Raw genomic sequence first — 12,928 nt, forward strand, 5'->3', positions numbered from 1 at the left:
AGTGACACTCTCTCCCCTATTTCGCTATAATGCAAAACGTGCTGCCCTTCTTTCAACCTTTTTTATGTTCTCCATTGATCCTATCTGGTAAGGATCCCATACTGCGCAGCATTATTCTAAAAAGAGGACGGACAAGCGTAGTGTAAGCAGCTCTTTAGCAGATCTGTTACAGTTTCTAAGTGTCCTGCTAATAAAACGTAATCTTTGGTTAGCCTTCCCCATAACATTTTCCATGCGTCTCTTGCAATTTAAGTTGTTCGTAATTGTAATTCCTAGGTTCGAACAAAACGTAATTTTACGGAGAGGCTTCGAGAATTCAAATGGAAATGCCTGAAGGGAAGGCGACGTTCTTATAAAACCACTGAGGGAATTTAGAGAACTTGCATTTGAAGCTGACTGCAGAAAGTTCTACTGGCACCAACATACATTTCGCCTGAGGAACACTAAGATACGAGGCATTAGGTCTTATACGAGGGCATATAGACATTAGTTTTTCTCTCGCTCTATTTGCGAGTAGAACAGGAGAGGAAATGACTTGTAGTGATACAGGGCATCCTACGCCACGCCACCGTAGGCTTGCAGAGTATGTTCATAGATGCAGGTGCAGAAATCCAAAACTAGAAATCATTGTTGGAGAAATGTAGAGAATGTATATGGTCTCTCACGCCAAAGCGACAATGAAGAAGAAGAAGAAAAACAAAAAGGTCAAAAGAAGCAATTAAATTCATAACTGAAAAAATGAAAAGAACGTACATGAAAGTTAAAAACCTGCTTTTCTGAAGATGTTAAATTAAGGAATTATAATAGCTTTGTAACACCAGGCGACATCTATGGCTCGGAAACACTAATTTTATCTGGTTATAAAATAGATTTGGTGAAAGGTAGAAAGAAGATTCTTGCGAAAAATATTACGTCCAATCAAGAACAAAGATGACAATTGGATTTTGAGACAAAATAAACAACAGATGAGATCAGGGAAGGAAGTTTTACACTCTATGGACATATAACAGAATGAAGGAATAGAGATCAACAAAGAAGATCCATCTATTCTTCCACAACAAGAGAACAAACAATGAAAATAGGTGGGGAGGCAAGACAAAAAAGTAATAGAGTCAAGAAAATCGAAGGGAAAGCAAGACAAAAAATTATTAGAAGTCAAGAAATTCTAAGGTTTTCAGGATGATAAAATAAGCAGAAAAACAACTGGAGTCACATCGTCAGATGAGAGTAAAAGAGCCTATTCTGAGAAAAAGAGTTTTGGGGAAGGATGGAGGGCCGGCCGGTGTGGCTGAGCGGCTCTAAGCGCTATAGTCTGGAACCTGCGACCGCTACGATCGCAGGTTCGAATCCTGCCTCGGGCATGGATGTCTGTGATGTCCTTAGGTTAGTTAGGTTTAAGTAGTTCTAAGTTCTAGGGGACTGATGACCTCAGAATTTAAGTTCCATAGTGCTCAGAGCCATTTGAACCATTTTTGAAGGATGGAGGAAAAGAAAAATAAATACTGTAGTTACCTTCACATGACCGTTCGTTGGCCTGAAACGAATATACACTCCTGCAAATGGAAAAAAGAACACATTGACACCGGTGTGTCAGACCCACCATACTTGCTCCGGACACTGCGAGAGGGCTGTACAAGCAATGATCACACGCACGGCACAGCGGACACACCAGGAACCGCGATGTTGGCCGTCGAATGGCGCTAGCTGCGCAGCATTTGTGCACCGCCGCCGTCAGTGTCAGCCAGTTTGCCGTGGCATACGGAGCTCCATCGCAGTCTTTAACACTGGTAGCATGCCGCGACAGCGTGGACGTGAACCGTATGTGCAGTTGACGGACTTTGAGCGAGGGCGTATAGTGGGCATGCGGGAGGCCGGGTGGACGTACCGCCGAATTGCTCAACACGTGGGGCGTGAGGTCTCCACAGTACATCGATGTTGTCGCCAGTGGTCGGCGGAAGGTGCACGTGTCCGTCGACCTGGGACCGGACCGCAGCGACGCACGGATGCACGCCAAGACCGTAGGATCCTACGCAGTGCCGTAGGGGACCGCACCGCCACTTCCCAGCAAATTAGGGACACTGTTGCTCCTGGGGTATCGGCGAGGACCATTCACAACCGTCTCCATGAAGCTGGGCTACGGTCCCGCACACCGTTAGGCCGTCTTCCGCTCACGCCCCAACATCGTGCAGCCCGCCTCCAGTGGTGTCGCGTCAGGCGTGAATGGAGGGACGAATGGAGACGTGTCGTCTTCAGCGATTAGAGTCGCTTCTGCCTTGGTGCCAATGATGGTCGTATGCGTGTTTGGCGCCGTGCAGGTGAGCGCCACAATCAGGACTGCATACGACCGAGGCACACAGGGCCAACACCCGGCATCATGGTGTGGGGAGCGATCTCCTACACTGGCCGTACACCACTGGTGATCGTCGAGGGGACACTGAATAGTGCACGGTACATCCAAACCGTTATCGAACCCATCGTTCTACCATTCCTAGACCGGCAAGGGAACTTGCTGTTCCAACAGGACAATGCACGTCCGCATGTATCCCGTGCCACCCAACGTGCTCTAGAAGGTGTAAGTCAACTACCCTGGCCAGCAAGATCTCCGGATCTGTCCCCCATTGAGCATGTTTGGGACTGGATGAAGCGTCGTCTCACGCGGTCTGCACGTCCAGCACGAACGCTGTTCCAACTGAGGCGCCAGGTGGAAATGGCATGGCAAGCCGTTCCACAGGACTACATCCAGCATCTCTACGATCGTCTCCATGGGAGAATAGTAGCCTGCATTGCTGCGAAAGGTGGATATACACTGTACTAGTGCCGACATTGTGCATGCTCTGTTGCCTGTGTCTATGTGCCTGTGGTTCTGTCAGTGTGATCATGTGATCTATCTGACCCCAGGAATGTGTCAATAAAGTTTCCCCTTCCTGGGACAATGAATTCACGGTGTTCTTATTTCAATTTCCAGGAGTGTATATAGGATGTTTCAAAGTTACACCGACAAACTTCGAAGGGATTTACAAATTGTCTTGAGGAACGCAATGAGTATGGGAACCAATGTCCGGAAACGTCATCCAAAAGCGTCGAAGTTATACCGCCGGCGCTTGTGCATGGATTTATATGCATGGTGATTCCGCGATGATCTTACAAACTTTCAAAGATGATGGAGAAGGTAACATGTATCAGTTTGTTGAGTCAAGGGATCCCGGTCCGAAAACGAATGAGTTGGAAGCTATAAGCAAAATTCATTCTGATACTTGTGACAGTGGAATACATGTAACGGTACTGTTGTTGTTAAGATTGTAAGGTAGACAACTTTCAAGATTGGTAGTATTGACAAAAACAAGAAAATAATGTCCAGTAAACATGAGCTCTAAAATGCATGTTTTAAGAGCTACGAGCACTTAGGTGTGTTTCACAGTAGCGAAGGTGAACAAGTGCTCATATCTCTTACGGTATGCATTTAGAGCCCATGTTTACTGGAAATTATTTGAGAGAAGGCACATGACTCCCTCACTTTAACAACATTGTTAGTGAGATTAACATTCAGATTTTGGGATATGATATCAGTGTTCCCCAGTACTACATTTGCTGTGTGTGGTTAATGACTTTTTCTACATGAGGAAACTGTGGGTAGATTGTCATTGTAACTGCATGTGTAACCAGGGGAGCCATAGTTGAGGCGACTGAGAACAGGGAATGAGATGAAATGGGGACCATAAATGCTGAGTGCTGCTACCTGATCATGTGAATGATTCTGGTAAACAGTATTCAGAGGTTCCTACTTGCAGAAGGACTTCTGGTCGTAGCCCTCTCCTCCTTCCACTTAGGGTCTGACAGAAGGGTGCCAGTTCACAAAATATTTTCCCTGGACCAGGCGCCAGTCCGTCACAGAAGAAGTTCTCTTACGCTATAGATACAGCAATAAGGAATAGCGCAGTAGGCAGTACAGTTGAAGAGGAATGGACATCTCTAAAAAGGGCCATCACAGAAGTTGGGAAGGAAAACATAGGTACAAAGAAGGTAGCTGCGAAGAAACCGTGGGTAACAGAAGAAATACTTCAGTTGATTGATGAAAGGAGGAAGTACAAACATGTTCCGGGAAAATCAGGAATACATAAATACAAGTCGCTGAGGAATGAAATAAACAGGAAGTGCAGGGAAGATAAGACGAAATGGCTGCAGGAAAAATGTGAAGACATCGAAAAAGATATGATTGTCGGAAGGACAGACTCAGCATACAGGAAAGTCAAAACAATCTTTGGTGACATTAAAAGCAACGGTGGTAACATTAAGAGTGCAACGGGAATTCCACTGTTAAATTCAGAGGAGAGAGCAGATAGGTGGAAAGAATACATTGAAAGCCTCTATGAGGATGAAGATTTGCCTGATGTGATAGAAGAAGAAACAGGAGTCGATTTAGAAGAGATAGGGGATCCAGTATTAGAATCGGAATTTAAAAGAGCTTTGGAGGACTTACGGTCAAATAAGGCAGAAGGGATAGATAACATTCCATCAGAATTTCTAAAATCATTGGGGGAAGTGGCAACAAAACGACTATTCACGTTGGTGTGTAGAATATATGAGTCTGGCGATATACCATCTGACTTTCGGAAAAGCATCATCCACACAATTCCGAAGACGGCAAGAGCTGACAAGTGCGAGAATTATCGCACAATCAGCTTAACAGCTCACGCATCGAAGCTGCTTACAAGAATAATATACAGAAGAATGGGAAAGAAAATTGAGAATGCGCTAGGTGACGATCAATTCGGCTTTAAGAAAAGTAAAGGGACGAGAGAGGCAATTCTGACGTTATGGCTAATAATGGAAGCAAGGCTAAAGAAAAAGCAAGACACTTTCATAGGATTTGCCGACCTGGAAAAAGTGTTCGACAATATAAAATGGTGCAAGCTGTTCGAGATTCTGAAAAAAGTAGGTGTAAGCTATAGGGAGAGACGGGTCATATACAATATGTACAACAACCAAGAGGGATTAATAAGAGTGGACGATCAAGAACGAAGTGCTCGTATTAAGAAGGCTGTAAGACAAGGCTGTAGCCTTTCGCCCCTACTCTTCAATCTGTACATCGAGGAAGCAATGATGGAAATAAAAGAAAGGTTCAGGAGTGGAATTAAAATACAAGGTGAAAGGATATCAATGATACGATTCGCTGATGACATTGCAATCCTGAGTGAAAGTGAAGAAGAATTAAATGATCTGCTGAACGGAATGGACAGTCTAATGAGTACACAGTATGGTTTGAGAGTAAATCAGAGAAAGACGAAGGTAATGAGAAGTAGCAGAAATGAGAACAGCGAGAAACTTAACATCAGGATTGATGGTCACAAAGTCAATGAAGTTAAAGAATTCCGCTACCTAGGCAGTAAAATAACCAATGACGGACGAAGCAAGGAGGACATCAAAAGCAGACTCGCTATGGAAAAAAAGGCATTTCTGGCCAAGAGAAGTCTACTAATATCAAATACCGGCCTTAATTTGAGGAAGAAATTTCTGAGGATGGTAGTGAAACATGGACTATGGGAAAACCGGAACAGAAGAGAATCGAAGCATTTGAGATGTGGTGCTATAGACGAATGTTGAAAATTAGGTGGACTGATAAGGTAAAGAATGAGGAGGTTCTACGCAGAATCGGAGAGGAAAGGAATATGTGGAAAACACTGATAAGGAGAAGGGACATTATGATACGACATCTGCTAAGACATGAGGGAATGACTTCCATGGGGCCGGCCGGTGTGGCCGTGCGGTTCTAAGCGCGTCAGTTTGGAACCGCGTGACCGCTGCGGTCGCAGGTTCGAATCCTGCCTCGGGCATGGATGTTTGTGGTGTCCTTAGGTTAGTTAGGTTTAAGTAGTTCTAAGTTCTAGGGGACTGATGACCTCAGTAGTTAAGTCCCATAGTGCTCAGAGCCATTTGAACCATTTTTTTTTGACTTCCATGGTACTAGAGGGAGCTGTAGAGGGCAAAAACTGTAGAGGAAGACAGAGATTGGAATACGTCAAGCAAATAATTGAGGACGTAGGTTGCAAGTGCTACTCTGAGATGAAGAGGTTAGCACAGGAAAGGAATTCGTGGCGGGCCGCATCAAACCAGTCAGTAGACTGATGACCAAAAAAAAAAAAAAAAAAAAAAAAAAAAAAAAAGAACATCTGCTACGTCCCCTCGAAGTTTGTCGGTGTAATTTTGGAACACCCTGCATATATATCGTCTGTTATTTTTTTAAGGGGCTGGGGAGCGTCATAACCCCATTGAGCATCCTCTCCCCCACCACCGTACCTCCACCCAACCCCCTGGATTCGCGCCTTTTAATAAGTGTACGGTGAAGAAAAACTTGAGAAGACGGAAACGATGGAGTCCCGTGCTTCTCGCCTCAATTTCGACTGTACTGAGTTTTCGTGTATCACAGTTTGCACTATGAGATGTGAAATTCAGCCCAACTTCCCCCTTCGGCAGACTGCGGTTTAGGAGTACCTCCCGCGCAAGGTAGGGAGGTTCGCGGAGCCCCCGCGAGGCGGCGCCAGCGTCCGCGCCCTCCCCTCCACCGCCCACCGGGCCAGTGGCGGCCTTGCAACGATCAGCTGCGCGCGCACACCTTGGCCACGGCTGTCTCGCCCAGTCAGGCTCGTGCCGCCGAAGGAGTCGTTTGTGTACAGCTCCCGTTCCGCATCTGTAGCCGTCACTCGCAACACTAGCAGGAGTCTTGACTGGAGCGGCACCACTAGTAACCCTACTGTTGTTGATCTTGGCATGGCCTTCGTGTACCTGCGGTCGCCGCTGTCCTTAACACCGTGGTGTTTAGTGATACTCAGCCTATTTGCGGCCACGTTGGTGCCTGGAGGTGCTGCGACCGGCAGTCTGCTCGCCCTCGATGACAGTGAGTAGTGTGTTTTGTGTCCAGTGTGTGTCGTCTGCATCTCACTACACGCTTCCTGACCACTCTGTATGCGCTAACAACGGTTATTGCTTTAAGCTTTTGTCAGAGGACTGACAAAACAATTTCTAATTTCCACTGGCTTTAATTTTATAAATAAAGGAAGAATGACCTGCTTAGTCCGTTGGTAATTATAGTTTTAACAAAGTTCTAATGAGAAAACAGCAACGAAAACTGTTCCGAAGGCAATGAAATGACTTTATTAACTGCCAGCTGCCAGTCATACTTTGATTTACGTTACGGTTGACAGAAACGTCTCCGTGCCAGTTTACCGATTTAATAAACACGGTACTTTGAATCAGACATTAGAAAACTGTCCGACTTTTCTAAATGAACGTTAACTGTTTTGTAAGTTGGTTTATATTGTACAAGACGTAACCTTTACGTAGTAGCATTTCTTCAAACTTTGCAATAATGAACGTATACAAAGGAGATACTTTTATTGTTATTTGTGCTGTATGTCACGCTACTTTGCTGTTTGTAATCTAGCCATTAAAATTTTGTTCCGATCTTGATTTTTCCCGTTTTTTTCGATTTGGATTCAGGCCAGAGATCTTAATTGGCCAGCAGCGTTTTTGCTGAAACTGTAACTAATGAGCTCTGTACAGCCAAACAGGTTTTAATCACGGGGTCGCTGATATCCACGGCACGATGGTTCCCACAACGAGCCGGCGTGTTGTTGTTTCTAGGGCGTTTTCATGATGTTAGTGTAGAGACAATTGTCAGTTTTTGTTTTGCTTTCTCTGCGAGCAGAGGAAAATTTTTGTTTGCTGCAAAAGATTGGGGGGGAAAAGGGCTAGGGGCGGTATGTTAGCGGGTGTTTGCAAGCGTGTGTGGGTGTTCAAAAACGAAAAAGAAAAACCTGCGTCAAAGTGTTAACGTAGTGCATCATCTGGAGTGTGCTGCTGTCGGATCGATGTGGTCCACGTGATTAGATGAGAAATTCCGATGGTGACGTGTTACCTGTATTTAGGTAAAGCAAATGAATTCGAATGGTTGGTGTGCTTGCAAAATGGGCTTCTCGTGTATTTTTCAGGCCCAAATTCATCCACTCAGTTTCATGGGGGTCCGATGGTTCCACATAGTCAGAATTCCCTACGTCCCGGCATCATATCCGTACCGGCACACGAAGCGCTGTTGACAGGAAAAGGCGCCTAATAACCAACAGATCCTAGGACAAAGCAGTGACCAAACATGTGAATTATTCAGAAATCGACGGAGCAGGGGACGTACTGAAGTCGAGGTTATTTTCCATCCATCAGGGCACTAAAGTAGCATTTTTCAGTGAATGACACGCTAATGTAGAATAGTTTCCGCGTGTATGGACCAAAACAATATAGCAACATAGATACTTTTAGATGCAGATAATTTAAAGCACTGTCAGCTTCATAAGCTTGTCGAGCGGATTTGAGTTTTTGTAGTGATTAAGACGCTGGAATTTAGTTCCGGGCTGCAATATACTGGAACCCGCCCCGTGAAATATTTTTGGTGACACTGATCTGTATTGCAGCCTTAGGTTTAGGTTGTTAGGCGATTGGTTGAGTGAAAGTCAAAAGTTGTGGTGACATATTGACTTGTATGTCCTGTGCACCCCATATTTAAACAAACTTTGGTATGTTTAATGGACTTTTCTTTCAAGAAATCTAAAACAAGGTAAATTCGGGAAACTTAGATAGTGGACATGTGTTCGCGCGTATTTTAATGCATGCTATGAACATAGTTCCCATATAAACTACGAAAAACATGCGAGAGACTAAAGCGACTATTACCGGGTTTGATGGGACCGAGTCGGTCGTTTTTCCGTCCGATACTGATGTACATTTCAGCTTCTGAGATGGTTCTTTCGACATAATTATTGGCTAGTCTTTTTCGTATCCTCCACGTCAGCTAGAGTTAATGACTGCGATGTCGACAGATCGATAAACTTAAGCTAAAGCTTCTGTCAAAGCATATCTGACGGAATTCGACTTTTAACGTTGGTAAATGATTAGGTGTGTGATCTTGTTGCTTGGGCTACTGAACATAAAGACAGAATGTAGCTCGTAAGCAGTTACTTCCCCCTCCCCCCCCCCACCCCTCCTTTAAAGTTCCGTCTTCTCAGTGACTGTAGACTTATCGTCTCTCCTGAATTTCGTCTAATGGTAGTGCAGCACCACTCTTGACACCAAGCAGCTTTTTTTATTCATTTTACATTTTTCCATTATGTCGCCTTGAGACCAGAAAGTGGTGCTTCAAAATTGTAGAACCGTGACAGGTAACCATAACTTCACTATAAACACTAATATTGCGTGAAGATTAATGATGCTTGTTAAAATACACACATTGCGGTTTTCAGTTACAGTTACGTGACTCGTTGTGACCGTACCTAGGGTTAGATTTTTGTCAGGCACGGACACCAAAACGTCCCCAGTACACTATGGAACAAGTAGTGTGTGTTTGTCTAAGTGGTACTGAATGACCAAAAAGATGTGGCGTACATGTGGCAGTTGAAACAGTGAATTAGTGGTAGAGGTTCCCTTGCTAAGTCTTGGTAAAACTTCTCACGTGCCTATTTACGTGTAAAATATAGTTTTGATGCTGTTTTTGGCTTGTGTGATTTTGGGCCCCGCCATTAAATCTTGGTTGTTGTATCACGGATCTGTAGTGTAGTGGGAGGTATAGGTTACGTCGAAAGGTGAAAATTTGGTCGAGTTTGCTAAGGCAACGAATGTAAATATCAAAGATAGTGGCAACAGACTAATCAGTAGCGTAGCCAAATGTTTACTTTCGTGCCATGTTCAAACGGTGTTTGCCGTACGTAACGCACTTTGACGCAAAAACCGCAAACGAAATTCATAAAAAGATTTAGACGATGGTCATCTCTTTGACGAGTATTTTAATGCATATTATGTATATATGCCGTACATAAATTACGAAAAATGCAAGGGAATGGTTCAGTACTGCGCAGATGTAACTGGCTGTCGGAACACTGGTTGCCGGCCACGCAGCGGCTCTCTCAAAAGGCACCTGGGTGCGTCGCAACCGCGTTCGCCCCCCTCTCTTTTCTCTCTCGCGTCAGCAGTGGTATAATTATCGCCTGGACCTGTTTACCGCGGCGCCCCAAGGGCGGGCAGCGCGCGACCACTGCCGGGGTGGACCGCTGCCGCACCTGGTCACCTGCTCCATTCAGGCGCGCGCCGCGGCAGTCCAATCCAACACACTGCCGAAAGCAACGGCGGGTACCGCGAAGCTATTCTGGTGGGTGGTTGGTGCCTGCCTGTCGGGAGCGCATCTGCTGCCTCCCAAGGCTGTCGCTGACGTCGGCGCAGCAGCCCGGCCGACGCACGCCAATCCGCGGGTCACTTTGGCCGCTGTGTGTACCCTTTCTGGCTCGTCTGAGGCGCAGCTAGCAAACTCCGGGTCGTAGCCGGAAAGCCGGAACCGTAGCTCCCACTGCAGCACTAAAGGCCGCTACACACGCACCGACTTACATGCCGACCGACCGACGGATTTCGTGGCAGCCTGCAGACGTCTCAACCGACTGCACTGAGCGATTATAGTGCTGTGCTGTCGTCATTTGCTTATCCTAAGTTTATGTTCCACGAGATCCCGCTTAGTTTTATACAGAAACAAAAGAGGGAGTTTGCCTTGGCTGTTTTAGAGATAACAAGGCAAAAACATGTGGCAAAGTAACGTAAGGAAAGAAATTTAACCACGTTTTGTCAGAGACAGCAAAGGACTTGGAAGAGCAGTTGAACGGAATGGATAGTGTCTTGAAAGGAGGATATAATACGAACATCAACAAAAGCAAAACTAGGATAATGGAATGTAGTCGATTTAAGTCGGGTGATGCTGAGGGAATTAGATTAGGAAATGAGACACTTGAAGAAGTAAAGGAGTTTTGATGTTTGGGGAGCAAAATAACTGGTGATGGTCGAAGTAGAGAGGATATAAAATGTAGACTGCCAATGGCAAGGAAAGCGTTTCTGAAGAAGAGGAATTTGTTAACATCGAGTATAGATTTAAGAGTCAGGAAGTCGTTTCTGAAAGTATTTGTATGGAGTGTACCCATGTATGGAAGTGAAACATGGACGATAAATAGTTTGGACAAGAAATGTGATGCTACAGAAGAATGCTGAAGATTAGATGGGTAGATCACGTAACTAATGAGGAGGTATTGAATAGAATAGGGGAGAAGAGGAGTTTGTAGCACAACTTGACAAGAAGGGGGGACCGGTTGGTAAGGCACGTTCTGAGGCATCAAAGGATCACAAATTTAGCATTGGAGGGCAGCGTGGAGGGTAAAAATCGTATAGGGAGACCAAGAGACGAATACAATAAGTAGGCTCAGAAGGATGTAGGTTGCAGTAAGTACTGGGAGATGAAGCAGCATGCACAGGATAGAGTAGCATGGAGAGCTGCATCAAACCAGTCTCAGGACTGAAGACCACAACAACAACTGTTACTTAAGCAACTGGGACCTCACGACTTTCGTAATTATCTAAGAACGGATGAAACATGCATTTCGGTGCTGCTGAACATCAAACCATTTATTAACGTTTAAGAATAAACCAACGAGAGAGGCTATAAGTTGGAAGGAGAAGCCTCTCTCGCCAACTTACAGCCTACATTATAATTTCTAATCATTGGCAGGAGTTAAGATTACCTCAGATTCAGTGTTGTATTCCCACAATCAACTAAAATTGTTCCTGAAACATGCAACGTGATTTATAGTTGACCGAGGAGGTACATCATGATAAAACGAAATAAAATGGGTGTTCACGTAAACTTTGTTAATTTATCTATGTAGCATAAAAGATGACCTACAAATCCCACATGTTGCTCTTCATAGCAGCGGGCTTCGATACAGACTTGATTTTTTTTACCCCTTGTACCAATGAAACAAGACTGTTTATTGGATTAACGTCAATTAAATGTAGATCTGTCGGTTTTTAGATTGTAAGTATCTGAAAGAAAACTTAACAGAAAAGCAGGAGGTCAACGGACTTTTATTTTTTTCTATATGACATACGAAAAAACCATTACGGAAGATGTTTTATTTCTTGCCTCTATATTGCTATATTCCTCGAATTACGTATGCCAAAAACGTCTGCACTCTTTAAATTTCTCCACGAACTCTGCCCTTGGAGTTTTGTCCGCCTCGTACCCTGCAGCGTATCAGAACAGCATTTAACCCCGTGCGGTGACGAGAGACGAACTTTGGTAGGGCGGCTGGCACGACAGCGCTACACACGGCACCGTTTGTTTGGTGGTGGGGGAGGAGGGGAGATGGGAGGAAATTGTGGCGTATCGGATGTCAGGTGGTTCTACCCACTCGACGTCCCGGCAAGGAATGTTCGTCGATCGGTCAAACCGCCTACATACGTCCAATATGTAAGTACGTCGGTTGGTGCGTGGGTGGGGCCCTTAAGTTTATTCACTGACGATGCTGTTGCATACAGTCCTACAGTTTAGTCCGTGGACAACCGCAATGGACTTCAGAAAACTTCTATGAAATTTAAGATGTACCAGTAAATGTTTGTCAAAATTGTATATCTCCGGAAGTTCTTTGCCGATTGCGTCGATATTTAGTCAAAACGTTGATTTCGAATACGGGCGCAATTTGGATACGTATTTTTAAACTCAGCGTGATTCTCAGTAACATCTAAAAAAAAACTGTGGTGACGTAATTTTACGTCTGAGACAAGTAATTTGACACATGGGGAAGTAAATGTCGGGGAATACTCCAAAAGTGGATGTCAAATGTTGAACATGTGACGTCACACCGCAATACGAAATGTATTTTCCAGCTCGTCCATGAGGGGATGATGGAGCGATGCAGTACTTGCATCCAAGCAAATGGTGCAAATTTCGAACACATTTCGTAAGTGCGATCTGTTTTAAAAGTTACAAAATTACTGCCTTCGCTGTACCCAACCAAAATCCGTTCTTCTTTCTGGTTTCCTATTTTTTTTTTTTTTACAGACCTTATATAGTAAC

The 12,928-nt window shown here is 44.7% G+C and overlaps 1 protein-coding gene across 3 annotated transcripts in view; it reads left to right on the forward strand.

Annotated features, from left to right (window-relative positions):
* Positions 1 to 6,622: 6,622 nt before the first annotated feature.
* LOC126188320 (very low-density lipoprotein receptor) overlaps positions 6,623 to 12,928 on the forward strand; it is a 598,910-nt gene continuing 592,604 nt past the window's right edge. For all 3 annotated transcript variants that reach the window (XM_049929912.1, XM_049929911.1, XM_049929913.1), the window contains exon 1: positions 6,623 to 6,892. In XM_049929912.1, coding sequence (XP_049785869.1) covers positions 6,766 to 6,892 — 127 coding nt within the window. In that variant the 5' untranslated portion in view covers positions 6,623 to 6,765. The remainder of the gene's footprint in view (positions 6,893 to 12,928) is intronic.

This window comes from Schistocerca cancellata, chromosome 5 (assembly GCF_023864275.1).
Source record: "Schistocerca cancellata isolate TAMUIC-IGC-003103 chromosome 5, iqSchCanc2.1, whole genome shotgun sequence".
Taxonomy (NCBI): domain Eukaryota; kingdom Metazoa; phylum Arthropoda; class Insecta; order Orthoptera; family Acrididae; genus Schistocerca; species Schistocerca cancellata.